At 36.5% G+C, this 25,625-nt stretch overlaps 4 protein-coding genes across 18 annotated transcripts in view; 1 reads left to right on the top strand and 3 right to left on the bottom strand.

Annotated features, from left to right (window-relative positions):
- Dscam2 (Down syndrome cell adhesion molecule 2) overlaps positions 1–5,155 on the top strand; it is a 97,603-nt gene extending 92,448 nt beyond the window's left edge. For 4 of the 11 annotated variants that reach the window (XM_018024230.2, XM_018024227.2, XM_018024231.2 and 1 more), the window contains exons 22-30: positions 37–488; positions 563–744; positions 829–1,222; positions 1,354–1,497; positions 1,617–1,802; positions 2,422–2,633; positions 2,794–2,947; positions 3,574–3,676; positions 3,987–5,155. In XM_018024230.2, coding sequence (XP_017879719.1) covers positions 37–488; positions 563–744; positions 829–1,222; positions 1,354–1,497; positions 1,617–1,802; positions 2,422–2,633; positions 2,794–2,947; positions 3,574–3,676; positions 3,987–4,236 — 2,077 coding nt within the window. In that variant the 3' untranslated portion in view covers positions 4,237–5,155. Of the gene's footprint in view, positions 1–36; positions 489–562; positions 745–828; positions 1,223–1,353; positions 1,498–1,616; positions 1,803–2,421; positions 2,634–2,793; positions 2,948–3,573; positions 3,677–3,986 lie in introns of those variants that run through there. The other 7 variants (XM_026813373.1, XM_026813374.1, XM_026813377.1 and 4 more) reach the window with 5 other exon arrangements.
- Positions 5,156–9,639: 4,484 nt separating this feature from the next.
- Positions 9,640–11,534, bottom strand: LOC108624737 (tropomyosin-2). The gene is made up of 6 exons (XM_018024211.2): positions 11,295–11,534; positions 10,536–10,669; positions 10,283–10,471; positions 10,122–10,197; positions 9,920–10,052; positions 9,640–9,847 (listed from the first exon to the last, which is right to left on the bottom strand). Exons 1-6 carry the CDS (start codon positions 11,532–11,534, stop codon positions 9,765–9,767), a joined length of 855 nt encoding a protein of 284 aa, XP_017879700.1. The 3' UTR covers positions 9,640–9,764.
- An 891-nt stretch (positions 11,535–12,425) lies between these two features.
- Positions 12,426–15,263, bottom strand: LOC108624740 (tropomyosin-2). 2 transcript variants are annotated; one of them, XM_026813326.1, is made up of 7 exons: positions 14,814–15,263; positions 14,653–14,724; positions 13,848–14,146; positions 13,636–13,769; positions 13,286–13,474; positions 13,000–13,208; positions 12,426–12,926 (listed from the first exon to the last, which is right to left on the bottom strand). In XM_026813326.1, the coding sequence occupies exons 3-7, from the start codon at positions 14,085–14,087 to the stop codon at positions 12,844–12,846; spliced, it is 855 nt and encodes a 284-aa protein (XP_026669127.1). In that variant the 5' UTR covers positions 14,088–14,146; positions 14,653–14,724; positions 14,814–15,263; the 3' UTR covers positions 12,426–12,843. The 2 variants fall into 2 exon arrangements, with proteins under 2 accessions (XP_026669127.1, XP_017879703.1); XM_018024214.2 differs by lacking the exon at positions 14,653–14,724 and having other exon boundaries at positions 14,814–15,262.
- A 178-nt stretch (positions 15,264–15,441) lies between these two features.
- LOC108624768 (death-associated protein kinase 1) lies at positions 15,442–25,456 on the bottom strand. 4 transcript variants are annotated; one of them, XM_026813339.1, is made up of 21 exons: positions 25,274–25,456; positions 24,817–25,197; positions 24,549–24,627; positions 24,353–24,465; positions 24,117–24,277; positions 23,915–24,035; positions 23,531–23,831; positions 23,407–23,455; positions 22,887–23,003; positions 22,532–22,804; positions 22,293–22,475; positions 22,084–22,198; positions 21,815–22,006; positions 21,412–21,653; positions 20,192–20,281; positions 19,804–19,968; positions 19,512–19,730; positions 19,260–19,439; positions 18,883–19,176; positions 18,244–18,566; positions 18,002–18,164 (listed from the first exon to the last, which is right to left on the bottom strand). In XM_026813339.1, exons 2-21 carry the CDS (start codon positions 24,839–24,841, stop codon positions 18,002–18,004), a joined length of 3,405 nt encoding a protein of 1,134 aa, XP_026669140.1. In that variant the 5' UTR covers positions 24,842–25,197; positions 25,274–25,456. The 4 variants fall into 4 exon arrangements, with proteins under 4 accessions (XP_017879780.1, XP_026669140.1, XP_026669141.1 ...); XM_018024291.2 differs by lacking the exon at positions 24,817–25,197 and having other exon boundaries at positions 15,442–18,164; positions 25,274–25,316; XM_026813340.1 differs by having other exon boundaries at positions 25,029–25,456.
- Between the last annotated feature and the right edge of the window lie 169 nt (positions 25,457–25,625).

Below are 25,625 nucleotides of genomic sequence, written 5' to 3'. Positions count from 1 at the left end.
TGTGCGTTAGGATTCATAAAATTTTGTGTCATGCAGAGTTGTAGACGGTCGAGAGGAACTTAATCACGGTAAAAGAACACTGCCAGCAACGAGTACCTATTTCGAAGCGACTGATTTACAACAACACGTAGAGTATCAATTTTGGGTGACTGCTAGCACCCACGTAGGCGAAGGTCAAAGTTCCAGAGTCGCCGCGCAGGTGCCAACGAATCGAGTACCGGCGAAAATCACGTCCTTTGGGGGTCACGTAGTGCGTCCATGGAGAGGATCCGCCAGCCTTGGTTGTAACGCTGTTGGCAATCCCACCAGAGAGTGGTATAAAGGATTGAGCGAACAAATTCGTACCGATACAACGAGAAACGTACAAATTTTGCCATCCGGCGAACTGGTATTGACGAATCTACAATCGCAAGACGGCGGAAATTATACGTGTCAGGTGGAGAACGTCCAGGGCAGCGACAAGTTGCATTATACTTTAACTGTGCAAGGTAAGTTTAATTTCTTATACATATAATACGTCAAAGAAATTTGTTCACTAAGGATATTTTTCATCTGATTCCAGTACAACCTAGTGCACCCGTTTTATATGTAACGAGCTCCACGTCGAGCAGTATATTGTTACATTGGAAACCTGGACACACCGGTGGTGCACCACTTACAGGATACACGTTGCACTATAGGACGACGCATGGTACCTTGGACGAATTACAATTATCTCGTCATGCCACGAGTCATGAATTAAAGGTACATACAATTCTTGACGATTTCCGACATTTAAGTGCATTAGAATTTACGATTTAATGGTTTGTTACTTTCTGACATACATAGGGTCTTCTTTGTGGTAACACGTACCAACTCTATTTGACATCGCACAATAAAATTGGAAGCAGTCCACCGTCACCAGTCCTCTCAGTTCGAACTCAAGGACAGGCACCAGGTATACCGCCAGCAGCAGCTTTCCTCAGTCCGAACTCGACGACGTTGATTCTTCGACTTCACGTATGGCCGGACAACGCTTGCCCGATCCTCTACTTCGTGATTCAATACAGACCGATTAACGAATTTCATTGGACGCTGGTTTCTAATAACGTAAAGATGCAACGACGATTCGTTGTGACGAATTTACAGCCGAGCTCGGTTTATCAACTGAAAGTCGAAGCCCATAACGTAGCTGGCAGCAATCATGCGGAGTTTACTTTCGTGACGTTGACGAAGGAAGGCGGTAAGCTTGATATTAAGAATATTTACTGATAAATTTAGAACCGTTAGAGAGGAATAGTCAAATCAATTTGGTGGTAATATAATCATTGAAAGAATTATATCCAAAAGCACTGTGTTCCTGAAACCTTGCAGAACCTCCGCCTCCAGAATTGTCGAAACGCGGGATTGCCTCGGCTGTTCCGTTTTACGCGGACGTGAAAGTGATGCTCCCTCTGATCATAGCAACTGTTGCCTTAGTCGTCGCCGTAATCATGATAACTCTTCGCTGGCGAAGCAGTAAGTTGATCAATATCATCTCTCTTTAAATAGGCGCAGTATAAAGAAAATTCGGATCGTGGTTGTTGCGGAAATTGAACAATTTGTAAAAGAATTATTTATTTTCATTCGTACGTCAGGATATCTCGGAGATAGAATGCAGCGGCCAATGAAGGAGACTCAGGAGAATCAACAAAACGCGGAGACCCAACGGGAACGTTACTATGCGACGATTCACAAGGTGGCTTTGCAGCAGGCAACGAATACGGGCGGAGGGCCCGACAAGATTCCAGGTGAACCTTTGTTACGATACGGACGACAGCCAGGTTTGGTACTATAATTGTTGTCCAGGTAAAAAAAAAGTCGCACGCGTACCTCTGTTCAACCGGAAGTGGACAGAACCATGAAATAGTAATGGATCGCGGCTCATGAATAGAGCTGGATTATTTCACGGTATTTTCCTTGCAACATTGTAAACATTATCGTCTTCTTTTTTTCCTGGGACTCTTTACATAACTAGACTAGCGTTTCACTCGCCCACCATCATATCAGCATTGCATCCATCTCCCATTCTGTCTTTAGAAAGAATATTTCCTTTCGAGTGAATGAGGGACAGACTTCGTTAAGGGATTTTCAAACATGTTTTATACTTGATAATATAGTATAAAAAAAATCAGTCATTCATCTTCAGTAACTGAATACTGTATTAGTAACTTCATATTGAACTTGTAATGAAACAATAATTGATAAAATCTAATTCAAATAAAAATAGAACAGAAGCATTGCAGTAAATAGCTTTTGTTATATACTTCTAAAGACGTAAAATTTGAGGTAGAAAATTGCAGTGGAACATATCATTGCATACGGCATCGAAAATTGGTAGTCAACTAAACAATTCATTACGACGCGATTTGAAAGGTAGGCAATGCCTCTGGTGGGTTACAGAGACAGCGGAGGACATCTCGCCGTACGCTACGTTCCAGCTTTCGGAGGGTGGCGGGGGAAGCCTGGCAGGCTTGGGAGGGTTGGGCGGACTGGGAGGCGCGGCGGAAGCTTCAGCAGCCGGCCTCCACCCGAACAACACTCTTCTACACAGTTTCATGTATCACGAGCACGCAATGACCGAAGGCTGCGCCAGCCCTCCACCTGCCGCGACGGTAACTTTATATTCAAACAATTCAATTAAGATTGTTTACACATCCTCTAGTTTAGAATTTGCGACAATATTGCATTAATATAGCAATGTTGCATAATAAGCATGTACATACAATAATACGATCTAATAATATGTTTTTCAAGACACATAATGGTTTACAGAGCATGAAGAGCGTTTCGTCAAGGAGACGACAGCAGAGAAAGCAACACACTCCGGGCGACGTCGAGAGCGACGAGAGCGAATCTGACCCGGATCAACTGACGAGCTCTCGCACGGAGTCTTCGAACCAGCTGGACGCTGGCAAACTCAAGCACAGTACGTCTGACCTATTGTTTCTATTACTACTTAAGGAAGTAGACTCTTACAGCGGCGCGAAAAGACAGAATGTTAATGTTACCCACAAAATTGGCCAAAAATGTGGGTTTACGGGAATACACTTTTCGTTCTTTATATTAACTTTCGTCCTTCCAAAATGGTATCTGACGATCTGCAAATCTTCTTATATAAGTGTTCCGTAAACTCATATTTTGCATGTTTCTGCCACAGTTATTAATAAAACAGAGGAAAAAATGCGAAAATTTTTGCTGACAAATGTCAAAAAAGTCACGTGACTACCATAGCCCATTAAGGTCGTTCTGGCTGACACTTGTTTGAAACTTTGCAAATAAATAGTTAAAATTTGAAACTAACATATTTTTATGGAGTTCAGTAAATAAAGTTACAATGCTATAGTAAATTAAAAAAAAATTACCAAAACACTAATATCAAAGTTTTCAAATTTTATGCAATACTAACTAATTACTTTAGTACGAATAAAGCAATATAGTACAACAAAATCAAGAAGTATGCTATATTAAAAACACGTATAACTTTTTACGGAGATCGTACAGCCAGAACAACCTTAAAGATCGATAGACGCTTAACGAAAACGTTCCGTCCAGTTCGGGCCGTTTCCGATTTCATTTACCACGGTACGTCGAGCACTTCTTCGGACATTTCACCCATGTCAGAGCAGAAGTCACTTCCCCGAAGAGGACGATCTAGGTAAGTAAACTAATAAAAAAGAATGAACTTTTAATAGCTTTAATACTGAGTACAATCGTTTTATTTATAATTCATTCATATCACCATTTCGTCAGACAGACGCATTTTCGACAGAAGTGTTTTCGCACTTTATTTGATTATCTCGAAAGATAAAAAGAGATGACTTAATAAAGCTATTTGGAATTTTCTAATAATATACATATCCTACAATTAAACACTATGTACGATCGTAATCAAGAGACAAAGCATAAACTCATGATTAATCATATTTTCACCCATAATAAGTTCGTTTCTTTGGCTGTCTCGTAAGATGGCATGTTCCCAGCAGGAGTTCCCTACGCACACTGTTACCACCGATCTCGGTCGCGGAGACCACGTTTGTAGGTAATCAGGGGAACGTGGTACCTAGCAATGGCGAACGTACCGATCGACCGGAGCTCAGCGAGGCCGAATGCGACATCGACTCCTTGAAGAAGTTAAAACTCGGCCTGAGGAGCTCCCTGTGGTCAAGGCCAAGTACTCAAAATAATCCTTCCTCCGATTATTCCATCGCCGTTTAAATCTCCCCTACTTTCTTCCCCTGTGTGCCTCCCTTTAACTTTCCCGTAGGTCTAAATATCTACGTTCTTTCTCCATATGATCCCATTATGGTCCAAAAGAATTTAGGTAAAATAAAAAAGATCCTTTTATCTGGTGTCTCCCGTCGGATGTTTCGACGTGCGATTAGGTTTAAAAAGAGGAAAAATAAGAAATTGAACGGTAGAACGTGGTGGCGTGTAGATACACGCGTTCGTTTCCCTTCTTCTCTCTGTCGATTATAGATGAAGATTAAATTATATTCGTTGCTGAGAATCGGTAAATAAATCGCTCATAGATAACGGGGAGAATTAAGGTACGAAATAATAGTAATTATCATCGTTTAATTCCCGATTTCTCTATAATAATTAATTTATTTGTTACCAATTTTACAAAACCACTCGTTTAATGCGAACATTGATTGTTATCATGATCTAACTTAATCATAGATCATTAGAAGTCTACACAAATGGAACTCAAGTACATTACGATATTACCTTTCTCTTCTTTATCTATGACGCAACAACATATTGTATCCCTGCGTGCGTATACGTGACGTGTGTGAATGACCAAGAGATTGAATGAGTTAATTGCGTGTAGCGTGTAATGAGTGCGTGCCAAACGACAATTTGCTCAGACCGCTGCGACTCGTTTGTTGGCGGGCGACCCATTCGAGATCAAAGACTTAATCGTACGGACAGAGCACGGGAAAGTCCTTGCAGCACCAGCGAATCGTGTAAAACGACGACGACGTCTTCTCGCACTCGTGGAAATGTCATGTTTCGAACGAAAACGAGCGTCTCAATACTTTTGCGAACGTTGAACGATGGGCTTTGAATGTTTCTTACCAACCGCGGAACGCCGTGGAATTGAATTGAGCCAATTAACTTACCTTAAAGCCTTAATTATAGATGAAGATTAAATTATATTCGTTGCTGAGAATCGGTAAATAAATCGCTCATAGATAACGGGGAGAATTAAGGTACGAAATAATAGTAATTATCATCGTTTAATTCCCGATTTCTCTATAATAATTAATTTATTTGTTACCAATTTTACAAAACCACTCGTTTAATGCGAACATTGATTGTTATCATGATCTAACTTAATCATAGATCATTAGAAGTCTACACAAATGGAACTCAAGTACATTACGATATTACCTTTCTCTTCTTTATCTATGACGCAACAACATATTGTATCCCTGCGTGCGTATACGTGACGTGTGTGAATGACCAAGAGATTGAATGAGTTAATTGCGTGTAGCGTGTAATGAGTGCGTGCCAAACGACAATTTGCTCAGACCGCTGCGACTCGTTTGTTGGCGGGCGACCCATTCGAGATCAAAGACTTAATCGTACGGACAGAGCACGGGAAAGTCCTTGCAGCACCAGCGAATCGTGTAAAACGACGACGACGTCTTCTCGCACTCGTGGAAATGTCATGTTTCGAACGAAAACGAGCGTCTCAATACTTTTGCGAACGTTGAACGATGGGCTTTGAATGTTTCTTACCAACCGCGGAACGCCGTGGAATTGAATTGAGCCAATTAACTTACCTTAAAGCCTTATAAATAAATATTAATCATCTACCTATAAAATTATAGTGTTGGGGAAAGGTTTACGAAACGGACGTGAAAATGGCCATTGCGTAACTAATTGCTCCGATGTAAGCAGCGTGTCTTCTTTAAATGCACACTGAGAACATTTATTTTTGTCACGCTGGCCTACACTTGGTCGTTCTTTGATTCTACAGTGAAGTCCATTAATATTCGTACACATTTCAAAGTTGAACAACTTTTTTACTCAACTTGGTTACTTAACATTCTTAGGTCTACAAATAGTACGTTTTAAAAATATCGTAAAGTAATTTTACTAACATAAAGAAAAATTAATTCGTTAAGTTCAATATTATAAAAGTTATACAATTTCAAATAAGTCTGTACTTTATTATTTTTACAACCACGTTCCGTATTCGTTTTCGATTAGTTTCGTCAACGTTGTACATACACTCCATCATTACGACGCGCTGTCAACTAGAATCAATCGTTTTACTATTAACAAATTAGTGTTTTATTCTGATCGTACAATCATTTTAAAACAAGTTAACAAACACACTAGCAACCTGTACTATTGAAGCAACAACGAATCTCGTTAAAAGCGTCCCCAAAGCCCGTTCAACGTTCATGTGTATATGAAAGAAGCAATTCTTCCAATTTATAAGACTGATTTTTTTATAGATATACTTCTCATTCAATTGTGCGATCATGAATATCGTCCGCTTATGATTTCAGAAGGAAACGATTTGCGAAGACGTCGTTAATCCGCTCTCGATCCGTGCTCACCTGTGTCTAGTTACGTGCGCGTGGTATTAGAATCGGGGATTAACGAGAGTAAATCGTATGCGCCTATCGACGGCCGTTCTACACGAAATACTGTAGAGAACTGTTCGCGGAACGTTTTAAAAGACGCCTGCGTCTGTCCGTCTCCAAGACGGATTCGTCGTAGGTTGGGCTCTGTTGCATTGTAAAGTTTATACGTAACGTTTAAAGTACCGTTGATTACTTTAAGTCCGTTATCAAGTCCTAAGACTTCTAATTAAGGCATTATTTCCGCGAGCGACCGATCGCGCGCTCCTCTCCTGCCCTGTACATTTTCTCGCCGTGTGCCGACGGAACACTCGTTTAAAACGACGACGTCGCCTGTTCTCGACGCCGCCGTGCCGGATTTCAAATCTCTCTTCGAATGTCGCGCATTAGTCGTTAATCTTTTCGAATCGCGCTCAGATCGAACGCAAATCTGCATCAAAGCAATCATTTTTCCACTAATTAATGGGCGTAAAAATATATGCATATCCGTTCCCAGGCGATAAACGTTTTTCATCCCTCTAGGTGTATTTTAATAACCCGTCCTCGCACGGGTCACGACTGAACGTTTTCCTTAATTACCTGATCATTTTTACGATTTCTCGTTCTCTCGCAGAAAAAGCATATCGATCTCGTTGAATGTTTGAAATCAAATGGAACGTGGCAAGTTACGGATCGCGGTCACGATAAATTCGTGCACGTTCCATCAGACTGATTCGAAAGTATATAAATAACGCTGTTAGCATCTGAGCGCGTGAATTTTTACACGTATCGAGTGTGCCACGAGTTCCGGCACGCTTCCACGGACACTGCCATTCTGCAAACGATGTAAGTAATCATCCGAGACTGCCAAATCATACACACGGCGAACTTCCTACTTCCGGTAACAATAATTTTACGAATCGCATTTTTTGTCAGTATCGACAACAAAGTTTTCAAGATTTTCAAACGTTTTAACAGTCTTTTCGACACATTTTTATGATAAATTATTGATCACAATGATTTCGCTTGTGAATTATAGTGACTCTCATTAATATTCGTACCCATTTCAAACTTGAAGTAGTACATGTATGTACATCACGTACCTAGGTCTACAAAAAGCATGTTTCAAATTTTTATTAGTGAACCCATTGAAAAACTTAAAAGTCATGTAATTTTTTATTCGGAACTTCAACGAATAGTATAATTTCTTCCCTGTTCTACTACACATTATGTAATAAACTAAGCCTTCTAACATCTTGAAGAATATTATGTTTTTTAGTCCAATATTTAAAAAATTATTCAGTTCCGAAATGGATACAAACAATAATCGAAGTCACTGTAAGTAGGATTTCAACTGGGTTGCCGAGGGCGTGCGCGACACTGCGAAGATGAAGGCATATAGGTATACATATACATATATATATAATATGTGTATAATATATATATATATGTGTGTGTATGTATTCAAAGCGCGTGTAAGCGCATGCATTACAGTTAATGTACGTGGATGTATATATTTGAGAAGCACGTCAATCAAACTCATAGAGTTCGATTTATTTGTTAGAAGCGGGTGTCGTTTATCGTGACGATAATAACGTTTTTGTACATTGGTTTAATCGTCCGCTGAACGAGGACTTTTACAATTTACCCGAGTTCTTTCGATAGTAATTGACTGTCTTCGCTTCCGGGAACTTCTGGCTTTCGGCGAACAATTCTTGAGAGTTGTAATGTACTCAAAGCTAATGCAATGACATCCTTGACGTTCACATTCTTACTATATCTTACAAAATACTTTATAGGTTTTTATTTATATGTTTCTGTAAATATACAACACATGTACAAACTTATCTACTGATCGTCTTGAACATTATGCTTCATTTCTCAGTGTTACATCAATACATTTCTAGTCCATACTAGTCGTTATTACGTTAAGTCATTAGAATTTTATTAACGCATTATGTATTTTATTAGTTACAATGAGTGAGAGAGTCCTTGGAAAAACACGATCCATTTATAAATCACTTTTTCTTCAGTTATTCGTTGGACTGTACAAACGAGCTCCACAATGCATTTCACATTTTAATTAAAGCGGTGACGTCACTTGGAACCTCTCGAGATACACTAAACTGACTAAACGCATCGTGTCACATTCAATTTATAGAACACGACAAGGATCCAAAAAGAATTAAACAATCTGTCAGCTCAAATTAACAAGTAGGTGTACCTAAGATTTCATCTTTTGAGAAACCCACTAGTCGTACGATTGTAAGTATCATAAGTATTATATTCTTAATGAACGAAATATAAAAGTAAAATGACGTAGAGAATATAATTTTTAGTGGAAAAACTGTCGAAAATTGTAAGTGTCTGTACATCTAAGACCTAGAAATTGATCTGTGACGGACTATGCTCTCCACTATTTGGATCCTTGATGTACTAATATGTTTTTATAAATTAATTATATTTCCTTTGTCGCAATTTTCTATACGAAAGTATTTTTATTTCGAAACGATACAGTATTTAAAGTTACGTCACCGGTTTGACCGAGTGAAAATGAAGTAAAGGGGAGTGAGCAAATCAAACGAACAATTATTACTGTAACTACTATTAGCGTCGTTGTAAAAAATAATAATAACGATAAACAACTGAACGGGAAGGTAAGAAAAGAGAAGATTAGGCGCGAATGTGTGCGAGTGTCTGGATGTGCGGAGAGACGTCAATAACCTCGTCGAGAAAATTCCCATTTTTCTCTCCGTTTCAAACGATCGTGAGACAACATGAGTTATGTACGTCATAAAAAAATGAAATAATAATTATATTCGAGTCGGTGGTGTGGCGTTTCGAAGCGCCGTCGTGTCGATCGTAAAATCGATAAAATAAATTGATATCCTGTAAAGTATCGTACAAAGATTAGCTTTGTTTATTTTTTACACCATCCGATCCCCTTCTGGTCAATTAATTAATTACACCTTTATGAATTTATAGATTCTATTATATAATACATCTTCGGTCTCTAATATTAATAAAAAGCAGTGTAGAAACAAACGTAGAGAAGTATATATTAACAAAAACTAAGCAGGTAAGTTTACGAATAGTTTTTAATAGAAAACGTATAATACAGACACACTGTTCAAGATGGTAAAATTGATTAATAAAAAAGTTTGACTAGTATCCGGTGAGTTCGGCGAACGTGGAATCCATGTCGTCACAAATATATTTGTATTTCTCTTTTTCTCTATGCAGGAAATCTAGAAAAGAAAGTATACATAGATTGAAAATCAATTTTTATTTAAAAAAATATGGAATTTTTTAAGCTATACCTTCTCTCGCGTCCAACTCTTTCGAAAACACTTTAACCATCTTCTCTGCAATTATAGCCCTCCGCTCAGCAGTCTTTAATTTTAATTTCAAGTCCCTCAATTGCGCTTTGAACTCTTCCACCCTTAGATTGGCCTATAATAATGTCGAAATATTATACTTATGCATATTATAATATTTTATCAATAAAATAGTAATTTTTACCTTCTCTTCAGACACCTCCAAGGATTTCAGTATATTGCCAACGATGAATAGTTCATCTTCACGTTCTATTATCTTACTATGCATGATTAATTCGTAAAAAATCAAGGCTCATCATCACATCAAACTCAAAATTGTGTAAAATCACTTAACATTATACATACGCTTCGCTCGATTTTACTCTTTCTTCAGCCGCTTCCAATTCATCCTCGACGAAAGCCAATTTTCTGGATATCTCGTCCGATTTTGTGTCAGCGTCTTCAGCGATCATTCTCGCTTCCTTTAGCTGCGCCATCAATTGATCCATTCTTTCTTCGTCCTGTTTGCTTCTGGTCTCCAAAACTTTACAAATCCTACAAACGATAATTGATGGATTATCTAATCAAACTATTTAATATTATTCTTATCCGAACACACCGTTTTGCGTCTTCTGCAGTCTCCATCGCTTGTGCCAATTTTGTTTGCGCCGTTAAACGGCGTTCCTCGGATTTTTCTAAATTCTGCAAAGATTGCTGCATCTTTCTGTTCAGAACGGCTAACTCCGATTGCGTCTGTTCTCGTTTAATAAAATAATGAAAAAATACGGCGTGTAATATTGAATCAAAATAAACGTAGTGGACGTTAATAGTACATTATATAATATATACATAAATATTCGTATACATTACAAAACTGAATAACTCTTCCAATATTGGACTTAACGACTTGTTAGGCAATAGAAAGATCTAAATATGCCTTTTATATATCTAATTGTAAGAATGTTGTATGTACAGGTACAGGTTTTTATTGAAATCGATTGACCTGCTGCTGTGACCCATAAACGACTGAAAATGAATAATTGCAGGTTTTGCCAATATATTCGATCTAAAACTTAAACAAATTCAGAAAATCACATCTTTCGATACATCCAAATCTTTTAAGTCTTGACCGATTTTTATTTTGTACTTAAATCTGCAAAAAGAATCCTTAAAATTTTTATTAGAGAGACGAATGAAAGATTCAAGAATTAACAATTTTCTTTACTTTTTTATGTGTCATATAGTAAACTAGTTTCTTTAACACCCAAAAGAAAGTTAAATCGTCAAGGCCAATATTACAAAAGTTATTCAACTTTGAAGTGTGTATAAATATTTATAGACTTCACTGTATACGAATTTTATAATATAAATTACGAACCACGATATAAACTCTCTCTTTCTGTTCGAGATCTCTATTAGACTTTTCTAACTGGGCTTTACTTAATTCCAAATCCCGTTCCATTTGCACAAGTTTCTTTGCCAACTCCCGGACCTCATCCCTCAGCTTTTCCTCTCGGCGATTCGCCTCCTTCGCCTGTTGGTCACACATGTCGGCCCTATCCATCGCCAAATCTTTTTCGATCTTCAGCATTTGCAAGCGTTTCTTAATCGCGTTCATTGTTCCACCAATGGTTATTTCCACGCGGAGCTAAAATTCGACCAAACAAATCTTATGAGTCGATTTTTCTTCACCATTTTACTAAAAAGATGATCATTGGAAGGATTAAAAGGACAACTGTGAATATTCAACACATGCGAATGAATTTTTCCGATAAAAATGATAAACAAAATAAAACGTGTATCGAATATTTCAAGCTCTTTATGCAAATCCGTCTCTGAGTTCGATAGTACACTTCCAAAACTGTTGAATATTCGATTCAAATCACTTCAACACTACTGCATCGAAACGAAATAATCAATTTTTTATCCACTTGAAAAAACTGCACTCTTACATATGAATATTCGATAAACAATTGTATGGTCTGTCGAATCGAAGCTCGCGGGTTACTGCACTCAGTGACCGGCGAAGACAATACTTTATAGACTCGAATAAATGCAAAAGAACCTAATAGTCAGTTTCTTTAGTTAGACACAAACGAATTCCTCGACTTCTCTAGACGCTTGTCTTTTTCCAATAGCTCGATTGGCGTAAAGCTGCGAATTCGTACATTAAAAACTCTACAAATCGTAGAATGATGGTGTTCAAGAAAAATTTATGTTAAAAAACGATTATATATAACAGGTAATTACTGTTAATAGTAAATTTATTTATAAAATGTGTTCTTTACAGATTCAGATACTACTAGAAACTATGAAATAAATAATAAATATTATATATGGCATATGATAAAATTTGTAATATAGATTTTACTAACTAAGTTGAATATGTGTAGCTATTTTTATCTTTCATCGTATATCTATTTCTATGCGAGTCAGATACGACTTCAATGGAACATTAAAATAATTAATAAGACACGTAATAATGTTAATTTGTTTTGAATACCATTTATTGAAAATACAGATTTGGCATACAGTGATAAAAAGAGGGCGTGATATTGTGGTCGCTCTTGCGACTAGCAAATCCTCTTCATTGTCTCTGAAAGAAAAATAGGTAATGTCGTCAACTCCAACGAATAGCAAGTATTCTCTTCTTCCGAAGCAATTAGGTACACCTCGATGCATTGACGAGGTGGTTAAGCTTGAAGCAAAGCGGTTACATTAACAAAGAAATACTAGCAATGTACACTTTCTAATCGACATGTTAATTGCGTAATTTCGTATAGCAAGCGCTGTTAAAACCCTTTCACAGTACACTATAACGAATGAAATCAGCGTAGCTGATCATGGCCAACTAATGTCCATTAAATGTAGCGAATAAGCGGAAAAAGCTTAGAATAACAAAATAAATGAAACTCCATCCTTTCGATTTAGTATCCTGTCATTTCCGCGAACGTGGCATCCATGTCGTCGCAGACCGCCTTGTACTTTTCTTTTTCTTCTCTCAATTCGTCTGAAACATAATGATCATTGAAAACACCTTGTTCTCGAAAAGGCATGTCTTAGTTAAACTATTTGAATCTGACCTTCCTTCATATCGACGTCCTTCAATAACTTTTTCACTGTTCTTTCAGCGAGGATGGCACGCTTTTCGACAGCACGTAATTGTTTCTTCAGTTCCTTTAACTGCAGTTTGAAATCTTCTACCCGCCGATTAGCCTTTTCCTCGGATACTTCCAAGGATTTCACGATGTTTTTCACGATGAAGAGCTCGTCCTCTCGTTCTATAATTTTTCTACAAATACATTTAAAGTTGTGTAGAAAATATTTTGATGGTCACAGGAAAGAATAACGTGGCATAATTATACAAACGCCTCGCTGGTCTTCACTCTCTCCTCGGCTCCTTCCAATTCTTCTTCCACAAACGCCAGCTTTCTCGATATTTCGTCAGATTTCGCATCGGCATCTTCCGCGATTAATCTAGCGTCCTTCAATTCTTGCATCAACTTCTCCATACGCTCTTCGTCCAGACGACTCCTCTCTTCCAACACTTTGCACATTCTGCAATCAAAAGATGCAACCTATTGTCCTACTTTGAAACCTTACGTCATATGTTTATCATTTCTCAACTTAATATTTCTCGAACCACTATATATTTTGTTCGAAACTACATACAATCAGTACAGTATTACGGAAACGTATCATTCAATATTAATATGAACCTTTGCGCGTCATCCGCCAATTCTGACGCGCGTCCAAGTTTTATTTGAGCGGAAAGACGTAGTTCTTCCTTCTTAGTAAGAGACGCCTCTATTTCCTGCACCCTTTTCGTCAATGACGTCCGATCTTGTTCTGCCTATTGATAATGACACCATTCGTTTATCTACCAAACAACGACAACGTCTTTAAACCGATCTGGTACATGCCTACGCACCCTGGACCAAGATTTCTCGCACTGCTCTAAATCTGCAGTAGACTGTTCCAAATTCGCCTTGGCGACTACGTAATCTCGTTCAAGTTGAGCGAGCCTCTTTTCCAGATCCCTGACCTCGTCGTATATTTTATCAGCACGCATATTCTCCTGCTTCGCTTTTGTCTCATTCGCATCCACTTTTTCATTCGCGGCGTCCATCTCCTGCTTCAACGCCGCAATCTTCTTTTTAATCGCCTCCATGATGACGATGGGTGTTGTTCGCTTTTTCTTTAATCAGTTATCTCGTCGGCTCTTCGAACCTAAGAAATTCATTAAAATTATCGGGAATGATATTAAACGACAAAACTCTCAATATAAAGTCACTTTCGTTAATATTCGTACCCATTTCAAACCTGAATAACTTCTTAAATATTGGACCAAACAACTTAATATACTTTTGGGGTGTTAGAAGGCTTCGTTTACTATATAATGTGTAACAAATAAATTAAAAAAAAAAAATAGCTATTCGTCGAAGTCTCGAATGAAAGAGTAAAGGACATAATTTTTATTCGGGGGTTTTTACAATAAAAATTTGAAACATGCTTTTGGTAGATCTAAGTACATGTGCAATGTTTCACAAAAGTCAACGAAAGCATAAAAAAGTTAGACACATCGAAACATGTAAGAATTCTCCAATTTATTGTAACGTACTGAAGGTCGAATGTAATGAAGAAAATTTTCATCCATATAGTAATTAATTTGACGAAATTGACTGAATCAGTGTGGCTAAAAATTCGACGTTTGTATACGAAAGAACAGTACTTACTTCAATCGTTTAATTTTCGTTCGTCGGTGCGCGAAAATCGAGAACCAAACGATGTGACTCTCATGCCGTACGCTACTCACCGATAAACGAACAATGAGTAACAAACATCACGAAAGGGAAAAGGCAAGTCGGAGAGTTATAAAAAGGGGGACAACACTCACTGTAATCGTTGCGGTGATCCGCGATGAGAATGGACAACCGGATGCCTTCGAAAGCTAAGCTAAAATAAAACGAAATCGGCGCGGCGCGGCGCGGCGTCGCGGGCCTCCTCGAACTTCTCAATCCAATCCAATTCTATAATTGCTTTGTCGTCTTGTTGGCCGTCGTCCCGATTTTATCCCGGCTCGTTTACTGGCTGATTGCTCTACTCGCTGCGGTGACTACCAACGAAACGCGATCTCCGCCTCCCTCATGCTATTCTCGGCCCAAAAGAATTCCGTTCCTGTTTTCTGCCGGCCACGTAACCGCGTACAAACGATAAACACGGTACTGGGAAACATTTTTATTTATCAGATACTCTGAACAATTCTTCATTTCGCGCCGCGTCGCGTCGCGCTCTATGACTCTGTACGCGCGGTCTCGAAAATATTTCAATTTCGCGCTTTCATGCCGCAAGCTCAATCGATACATCGAAAAAATATTTAACTAGAACGCGCGAAACGCGGAAGCCCATACATTCTATCGTTACAGTTTGAATTACTAAGTGTAAAGAAAAGTCAATCAGGAAGGTAATGAAATATATTTTCTTTTGTGTATATAGATGATTGTGTATAAGATTGTTACAACACGTTTATGAAGCAACGTGATTTTATTAACATGGTTTTTCTAGTACAAAATGAATTGTTACACATTTCGTTCAGCTAATGTATTTCTTATCACTTGTCATGACAAATAAATGCGCAGCGTATAAGATCCTTACTTACAACTCCTATTACATTTCCTTTTAGTATATACTACCAAACAAATGTTTCATTTCATCGTAAATTATCGGTAGAACAAACATAAGTACACGTGTACATTCTATTAAATCGGATTAACGGATTAACACAGTAAATAAATTTTAACGCATAACTTGTCGTCAATTATGAATTCAAAAAGAGATTATTTTTTACCCTACGGTGGTGCATAATAAAAATGTACAGAACTATACTATACTACAATAATTTATTTCATAACTTCACTGTTTTAGAGATTCTGGACTTTAGTCTGCTAATGCAATATGCTGTGTCAATTTTGATTATTACAGTTTCACAAATACGATTCTTCAATGATAAATTGATCAGGTTCTAATTCTTCTTGTAAAGTGCATAAGATATTTTTAGTTCCTAAGCTGACTTACAGATCGGATTTAAAAACAGCAATTTCATTTGACATCGAAGATATAAAAACTAGAAGACTGTAGATACTACGAATCACAACATAATTAAGAGCTCTACAATTTTATTTTTACAAAGTATAAATAATAATCTATGTGAGGTGGAATTTATTAAAAGTGTCTGTTACCTATCTTCTGAACTGTCCTTGCGGTGAATAGTTTCGTATCCTAGATTTAATTATTTTGTCCTTTATGTCGTACTTAGCAAAATCTATGAAACGCAATTACTAAAAGCAAGTCAGACAAAAATTCGTTCTTCAAGTTACTCATAAAACTGTAAAGTTGACCATAAATATTTATGCTGTATACGTGACTAACAATACTGGACACTTTAAATCTTTGATAAGCAAAAGTTTTCCAACGCAAAAACAATTCCACACAGGACACACGATTCTTAAAAAATTCTAAATTTCAAACACCGATATGTCAACGCAAAATGAACAAAACAATGGGTAAAAAATACAACCGTGAAAGCGCTAATTAGAAAAAGATTCGACGACTCCCATTCTCATAATTAGACACACGATAAATTGTCAAGTGTGCATGTCAGTTGTACAATAAATACGTATAAATGAAATACAGAATTAAGATTACATCGGGTACAGTTCAAAGATGAAATGAGAACTTTCGAAACGAAAGAATTATTCTTATCGTTTTCTATTAGTCTCATGCATTATTTGAGATTCATGTAAAGTGTGTGTAAAGTAAAAATACAAATTATTTCTTAATTTAAGATGCTAAATATGTATATATAATATAAATAGTGTTCATTTGATAGAGCTGATACATAAGAGATATGTTCAAAACACAAACAGCGAATTTTACGCATTTTTAATGATATAAATTATCGATCGCGATGCATCTCGATCTGAACCGGCTATGCGTCTTCATAACATTTTTGTATTTATTAAACACGAATAATATTACGTCAGAATTCTTTGTCACTATTCGAAATTGTTTAAAACAGTGATCCTTCGCTTCTGAAACTTCGATTCGCTAATAGGAATGTATTTCTTGTTTCACAAATGCAATAGAAGGATCAATTTAGAAACCTTTTAGAGAAACATAAAGTTCTCTTAACAGATATAGATGAGCAAGTCTCGTTTATGGCACATAATAAACACGTTTTAGGAATGCTGATTTTAGTAAAAAATGTCCATTTGAGAGTGGAGCTTCCATAAATGTACCAAAAGCAAAGAATTGTGCGAATAGTTTTTCTTTGTTTCTTTTAGAGTAAATAGCTTCTAAATGTCATAGAAAGCAGCGTATATCCACACTGAGTTTTGGCAAGATACAATATATATGCATATCAAGAAAAGCTTTCAAAACAATATTAGTATCAAATACGATAATATCGTGTTCATATAGTGTGTAAATGCGTTTTTTATGAATCACGCTTGTGCATACACAATGTTTAGAATTATTTTGTCTATACGAATTAAGAATATAGTTAATCATATAATAGTATCACTAAATTAAAACTCTGTTTATATAGAACTCCTCAAGTAAATATTTGCAAATCTAACAGTAAAACAGAATTATAAATACTTTTTGATGATTTTAACAAATAATAAGAGCTCATAAGAAAAAATACAGAAACTTATACGCAAGTTGTGCAACCTTATATATGTACATACACACGTAAATAGTAAATGTGTATATATATATATATATACGTATATTATAAAAACAGAATGTATTAAAAGAACCTCGTGCCGCATAAAGTGCACTATAGTGTTTGAATATAAAAGTACACATCAGTGTTCATGTGCACATTTTAAACATACCTCTAGAGAAGTACATGGACAATGTACTGTAATATAGTGTACTGAGCTTAAAAGGGCAATGCACGATGTATTTTGGGCGGAAGCGGTGACGTAATAAATCTATCAAACCCATAAACGTGGGAAGAAGTTCTTCTCAGAAATCGGTGTTTTATAAAGTGTTAATGCACCATTGATAAATGCAACATTGTCATCTAGAAAGATTGGATCCGGTTTCAGAATCGGTTGCCGTTAACAACACATATGTTGGTGTATAAGAAAGCAAAAGATGTACAGCATCTTCACGGTCGAGAGCTCGTAGTTGCTGTATCAGCGCACCTACGGTACAATCGGCACCCGCCGTATTCAATAATCTGTCAAGTATATAAAGAGTTTTATAGAACAGTTGAATTTCTTCCTCTTTTCACGTATACTTGAGATATGCGAACTCACCTCAACGTTGGACTGTCCACCGTACTATCCAACTGAGCAACCCGATCTCCTAAACCAAGTCTCACGGCAAGTAAACACCAGTCTCTTCCATGACGATCAGGAGGGTCAAGCATCTGTGCCAATCTTCTTTGTACAGCAGGCTTGATGTACTTCACCTGTTGCTTTGGTCCAGGAAGACAATTTTCCATTAAAGGCAATCCACAGCCTACAATTTCCCATACAGTTTCTTCTCGACCGTTCAGAGGATTCTTAAGTTTCGCTTCTTCAAGTCCTTTATCGATTAAAGCAGATATAACCGGCGCTGGTTCCCAAGAATGTATTACCTGTACGCGTCCACAAAAATCATTATGCAGTTGTAGATGCATTAGGTGGCTACAGACATAACTGTGTGTATAATCACGCGTATATATATATATATGTATTCTCTTGTACACAAAGAAAAAAGTAGCTAAAGCGAGCATATCGCCGTCCGTGCTCGACATATTTCAAGCACCAGCTGGCACTTACTCAAGTTTACTTGTATCGTTTGGTGGCGAAGGTAAATTGTGTGTGTTTGTGTGAAAAAATTGATCATGCATGCTCGTTCAGTTACGCCCGTAGCTATCTTTATACTAATTTATTCATGACCAAATAACTAACTTCATCATAATCTCGAAGTTGACCAGGACTCAACCAATATCTCTCGAGTAACATGCCGGGAGCAACGAGTTCGATTGTCGTCTCGATCGCGTCGAGGATAATGCTGAAGAGAGTGAAACATTGCGCACTGGTGCCTCGTGGTCCACGTACTCTTATTTCTATGCAACTCTGTTCTTCTTCTTCAAACGTAATGATACTCTCACAAGGACCTATACATAATTTAGATCCTCTCCACCACTGATACAAATCTGAGTTCGATGGATCCCACGTCTGGGTGATTTTTCTTAATTGTGCCTACGTAATTCGATGTTATCAAGAAATTGATTACAAATTATACGGTCAAAATTCACATTATGTTACTTAGTGTTAATGCATACTTGCAAATGTGGAAATACTGCACTTAAATGGTACAATGGTGCCTCGGGTGGTGAAAGACGAAGACCGGCATGAGGTAAAACGTTGGAACATGATTTCCATGGTTCCCATAATCCTGGTAAACGCTCAACGAAATTCAAACATGGAATTTCATATTCAACTTCGTCCTCGTCCACCTCGCACTGAAGGTATAAAAATCTGAATCGTATTACACGAACATAACTGGACGTAAAATTATACGTTAAGCAGCATACCTGGACACATAAATTTACAGCTTGTAAAGCTTGCAGAGCTTGAGCTGCAGGGCATGGACAACGCGCCTGAAAATCTTCCAAAGCGTAAACACCGGTGGTTCGACCACCCAGGCGTCCTCTTTGTTCCAAGCTCAATTGCCAATTTATTACATCTTGCCAAAACCATTCTGGACTCAAAACTATTAAATTTCCCGGAAGAAGAATACATTCCCCTAAATTCTAGCGCAAGAGAAAATATAAAGATATATCAAGATATAAAGAAAAAGGAATTTAGAAACTCTCGATAACAAACCTGTAATTGCAATCCAAGGTGTCTACAATGCTCTAACGAAACTAACGGATTAATCTTTCTAACTTCCTTCAAAAATTCCTCTTGTGTAAGCATAACCGGAGATGCCTCTAAAGATTGCACATACGATCTCCAAGATTCGGCTAGACCAGTCCATACTAGTGCACTCTATAATAAGATTATTAGATCCTTAATGATTAAGAACAACGGAAAAATTATTGGTAATACACTGATGCAGAAAATATATATACAAGAGTTTCTTAATTGCATTGGAGAGTTAGTGCACGTATGTATTAATGGGATAAAGCGTTAGAGCAATTGTTAAATAAATTTACAGCTTCATTTATTACGCATCACTTTTTTTATCAAAGGAATTGAGAAATAGTTCGACCTGTTTATCAAGATTCGCCAAGGGCACGTACGAGGCCGCAGCCCGCGGCGTGTCACGTCGGAGAATACTTTCTGCAACTTCCGGTCCTTCCTACATCATGCATTGCATGCAGTAAGGCTGATGTTAATAAACGTTAATGACCAAATAATCAGCAACTAAAATACATGTTGTTAGTAAATTGATTATGTGATAGAATGTGACAGCAGATACAAGGAAAGTTTACATAGAAAATATTTTCTTTTTTCAAGGAATGTGCTTGATCAAATGTTATAAATAATTGTTTTGATTTAAGATTATGAATACAACAGTATCGTATTTGGTGAGCTCAATTACTTATATATATATAAGTATATATATGTATATCAAATCAACCATGCATCATGAAATGACCATGGATCACTGAATTATAACTTCAACAAAAACGATTGCATCGTATTTAGGAGTGAATATGCTTAATTAGCATAATATGTATTAACATGGCATGAGATTGAAAATCAAAGAGAATTGTGAATTATACAAATGGAATCAGCAAGTATGCAAATGAATGGCTCAATTCGAATCAGAACCGTTTTTGATAATGTTAATGCACACATTTATTGCATGCTGTACAAATACTGGGCGATATCCCTGTAAAAAAATGTGGAAGTACAGTTATGTACACGAGATATTAAGCTGAGAACCTAAACTTTTTATATTTTATAGAATACGTATATTATGTATAAATCTTTTAATGATATATTTGATTTCTTTTCTGACTGAACGAGTCGCTCGTGCAACCAAGCATGAAATGAGATTGCAGATTGTTGTGCTAAATTGAGACTTCTGGATGTAAATCATTCAAATTCAAAACGATCTATCTTATTTTTCAACGAATCGATATACTATTAAAACACAGTTAAATGTAATTTACATCCTACATTCCCAATTTAAATTAAATGTAGTATGATCTTAATTTTTATTTGATACTATGTATAACATGCAATAATTTGATTAATTTAATGTGTTTAAAAAAGTTAGTTTGTTAAATACGATAGAATACAATAAGACGTTCAAACTGATTACGAGTTATTAACAAGACTCGGTTAAATCTGAGAGACTCGTAATAATCATTTTTTTCTTTTCCAATTGGCAGTAATTGGTAATATAAAAGAATTACTATATATTAAGAGTATAAATTGTAAGAGTGATGATAACTTTCATAAATTGTATTATCACTTCACCTCTAAAAATTCCATCCTTGCATGATTCAAGTAAGATCTTAGAAGTTTCAGACCAGGACTAGAAGGATTAGTTGCATCCACTGCGACCATTTGGGGTTCGTCTCCCAAAATTGGCATAAATTCTTTCAAAAAAGGTAAAAGTAGAGCAAGAAGGCTACCGCTGTTTGAATTTGGAGCAAGAGGTTCCGGAGCGTAAGTGCCGACCAAGATTACCTTCACATCATTGTATTTCCCACCAAAACCTATTGTACAAGGATATGCATGAAAACCTATCATTTATTACTAAATGTACGACAACCTCCCGTATTCGAACGTGCATTATCTAAAAACTTGTATCTCACTGTTCCTTATACGGGAGTATACGCTGTAGTCAAGAATCGAAAGAATAAATAGTGAAATTTACCAAAATTAGTTGTCGCGATACGATCTGAAATAAATCGTAGCCAAAATTTCACCTGCTGGAGTTGAACAGTGAGTGGTTCCTTAAGGCTAACAGTGATAAGATGTACGGCCGGTTGTTGAAAAGTGAGTACATAGTGATAAGATGCTAAGAATTCTTCACGGCCACATAACTCCCAGAAGACACATTCTCCGCCTAATTATTAATTGAATTTATAAATCCGTTCCTCCGTCTTAAAATACTAAAAGAACTGACAAGTCATGTCCACTCACCTACGTTACCACGACTCCACTCCACTCCCTGTGTACTTTCGTATTCGCTGTCGCTGTATTCGAAACTAAGTGAGCCATGCTTGCTAGTTACATCTAATTCGATACTTGGTTCCCTCTGTGATAAAAAATGAAATAAATGTATTATATATTATGTGAAAAAAGGGTTATTTATAACAAATATATTGCCACTTAAATTTCATTTTACATACCTTCGTAGTATAATTCTGACTCCTTGATCTTCTAAAAAACCCGAAGCTGAACATCCCCGATTTCAGAGAGTTTATCAAGGATGATTTTCCTGATGCACAATGTCCTAAAAGTCTTACGTGCAGACGATCTATTGGTCTGTGCGTCGGTTGCAACTGTTTAATATAATTTTCGCGTTGAACAGGCTGCAATGTAACACGGCTTTAGTAAAAACACAAGAATGTATTAATCAGTAACATACATTTCGAAGCTTATCCAACAGAGACGCAATATCAGGATGTCCATATTTAATTGCTGTCACATCTGCCCTGATCCCACGATTTGTTTTGTCAACGTCACAACCAGCAAGGCACAAATGTCTAACAAGATTAATAAACCCGTGCCTAGCAGCCACATGTAGTGGCGTTAAGCCCTTCTGATTCGATGTATCAAGGTCTATGCCGTTCTCAATTAAAAATGTCACCATCGCTTCGTCTCCTGCTTCGCAAGCTATATGTAAAAGCGTATCTTCTTTCTGGTTAAACAAATAATTGCTTATACATTAATTATGTTATATATAATCCTGATCACTAAATTATTAATAACAAGATTTTTACAGAATCTTTCACGTTCAATGGCGCTCCTTGCAACAATAACTGGGACACAGCCTCGACGCAGCCCCGTTTAACGGCACTAATCATAGCTTCACCAAGACCTTGACAGGCTTCTGACTCCTACAGAATAACAAAAAATATGATCTAATGTTGTTCATAAATACAGTGCGTTAAATTACTTGTTCTTAAAAATAAATGATCAACAGAAAATTAATCTCTCTATAGCGTTATGTACACCAATGTAAGAAATGTTATATTTTCTAATCAGAATAAAGGTACATATATATATATAGTCAATAAAAAAATTTGTTACATTTAACTTAATAATGTATATTCTGTGAGAAATAATTTGCATGTATGATGTATAATTTGTATGTAACTGTACAAATGATACTAACATTAGTCAAGATATATATAAATAAATCGTTATTTTGTATGAAACGAATAAAATAATTCGAATAAGGATTATAGTCAGATCTGACAATTGCAAAGAAAGTTAGAATATTGTATATCAGGAACAGACCGTGAGGATCCAAGGATGTTTAAGGCACGATTCTGCAGTTCCTCTTTCTCTGCAAATTAAATTTTTCGTTATTAATTACGAAAATAAAATTTTTAGCACAAAATTATAGGATTCTCACACTTACTTTGGATCCTTGATCAACAAGGATCTTATGAAATCTTTGGCAATTTCAGATACTGTACTGAAATATTCATTGTCAAACTGATATTGGCAAGCAGCAACATTTGCATACGTTTCTTGTTTGTCTTCACCTAGGAATGGAGACGCACCACTTAGGAGAATGTACGTTAAAACGCCTACTGCCCAAAGATCGGTTCCCAAACTAAGTGGTTCATAATTAACAATTTCAGGTGCAACAAATTCTGGTGTACCGAATAATGCTCTATGTTCAGATCCAGGTACCAATCGATGTGACAGACCTAGATCTGTATATACAACATTTTATGTTAAATTATGTTACACACAACTGAGCAGTGTTCATTCAAGGAAATTAATATATGTAAAATACCTATTAATTTAATATTTGGCATTGGCGGTGGAGTACATAAAAGAATATTTTCAGGCTTGATATCTAAATGAGCAACTTGATGGGAATGTAAATGACTGAGGGCCATTAAGACCTGACGGACCTATAAAAAATATTATTTATTATACATGTTATGATGTAAAAAATTCTGTTTATAATATACACTGTTAAGATAGTGACAAACCACATGTGCAGCTTCTAATTCACCAGATGGTACCCAATGAAAAAGTTCTCCCCCCAAAATTAATTCTAGAAGTAAAACGACTGTTGTGCCTGTGTCAACAACTTTGTGCAATGAAACTATATTTGGATGTCTCAATCGTGCTAGTAAACCTGCTTCTCGAGCTAAAACAAAAACTTAACAATTATTCCATCCAAAGAAGCAAAAATATTAATGAACATGCACATATGTATATGTACCAATATCTGCAGCTGCAACACCTCTGGCAACCCGCCTTTTTCTCATAATCTTGGCCGCATACAACTCTCCAGTTCTTATTTCCATGCATTTTCGTACTATCGCAAATTGTCCTCTGCAATTTATATTGCAGTAAGTGTATGCATAGATAAAATGTATTTGGTCATTATCACAACATATAATAATATAATAACTTACTTTCCAATTTCTTCCAGTAGTTTATAATTTTTTTCAATTGGTTCATGATGAACCTCCATTAAAGAATCCCACTCAGGGCCTAATTGATAAATGAAAATCTCTGATCATAGAATAAAATTTTACTTAATATATATTAAATATAAAGAATCTACTCATTCCCATAAGATAAATAGCTAATGTTAAATGAAATTAAATATTAAAACAAATTAAAATTAGAAACCAGTGATAAATAATGTTCATAAACATATTATTGACAGAATATACATACCTACATAAAACATAAATGTGAACATTTGCAAAATATTATGTTTTTCTCTTTACATGAAGAACTTATCTTAAGATGCACTATTTACAAACATCAGTCAACGCAAATAGAAATAAAGCAGCGAAACAGATGCTCTATGATTGCATGAAATAAATGTTGGATACTAATAATGATTTAATAACAATTGTTGTTAAAAACTAAAAGAACATAGACACCTGTCAATCCTGTAGTAAACAGATACGAAAATCACTTCCGTGCACACGCAGCCACGTGGATGTATTCTCATTAATATCGGAATAATTGTGTATTAAAAACCTCGCTGATATGCTTTGCATCCCTTTGATTGTATGAAAGTCGCGAAAAAATATTTAAACATCTGCCAGCCTTGACAGAAACGTCGACAACACGATATTTATGCACAGGAATTCGAGAAACAATTGAAAATTAAGTCGGTTTTTACCACCATTCGATGTTCCCAATTGGCGAGACGTGCCCGACATCATCTCACATTCATTCTCATCGTTTAGTCCACGTCTATCCGAGTTTCGAGTTTCGCGAAGAGCCGTTACGAAAATTCTATCCCATTCGTCGGCCTTCACTCATACCGGCCAGGCGGCCACCCTACATACACAATCGATATACCTGTATCGCGTGAAACGCCACCTTTCTAATCTTTGTCCCCCAAATTCAAAATGCATCGCAATCCCATAAAATGTTTCCTAAATATGTGCATGCTTCAATAAATTATGATTTATATCTACAATAAGAATCGTTCAAAAGTAACAATTTTCGATGGTACGATTGACCAGTGT

This window comes from Ceratina calcarata, unplaced genomic scaffold (assembly GCF_001652005.2).
Source record: "Ceratina calcarata isolate Rehan_Ccalc_2016 unplaced genomic scaffold, ASM165200v1 scaffold328.2, whole genome shotgun sequence".
Taxonomy (NCBI): Eukaryota; Metazoa; Arthropoda; class Insecta; order Hymenoptera; family Apidae; genus Ceratina; species Ceratina calcarata.
The sequence above is the reverse complement of the archived record's forward strand: the minus strand, read 5'-3'. Positions and strand labels throughout refer to the sequence as shown.

Bases quoted from the DNA above. Each gene is read 5' to 3' on its own strand.
- LOC108624737 (XM_018024211.2), bottom strand. From the start codon at position 11,534: ATGAACGCGATTAAGAAACGCTTGCAAATGCTGAAGATCGAAAAAGAT. The intron at 10,670-11,294 runs GTTCGTAATTTA...AAACGAGAACAG, and splicing joins AAGAGAGAGTTTATATCGTG to ACGCAATCGGAGTTAGCCGT. The intron at 9,848-9,919 runs GTATAGCTTAAA...TTTCTTTTCTAG, and splicing joins AGAGTTGGACGCGAGAGAAG to ATTTCCTGCATAGAGAAAAA.
- LOC108624740 (XM_026813326.1), bottom strand. From the start codon at position 14,087: ATGGAGGCGATTAAAAAGAAGATTGCGGCGTTGAAGCAGGAGATGGAC. The intron at 13,770-13,847 runs GTGCGTAGGCAT...CATTATCAATAG, and splicing joins GCGAGAAATCTTGGTCCAGG to GCAGAACAAGATCGGACGTC. The intron at 13,209-13,285 runs GTTTGTATAATT...ATGTATTTGTAG, and splicing joins AGAGTGAAGACCAGCGAGGC to AAAAATTATAGAACGAGAGG.
- LOC108624768 (XM_018024291.2), bottom strand. From the start codon at position 25,316: ATGATGTCGGGCACGTCTCGCCAATTGGGAACATCGAATGGTG. The intron at 22,805-22,886 runs GTAAAAATCTTG...TTGTTTAACCAG, and splicing joins CATTGAACGTGAAAGATTCT to AAAGAAGATACGCTTTTACA. The intron at 20,282-21,411 runs GTGAAGTGATAA...TGCATGATGTAG, and splicing joins CAAGGATGGAATTTTTAGAG to GAAGGACCGGAAGTTGCAGA.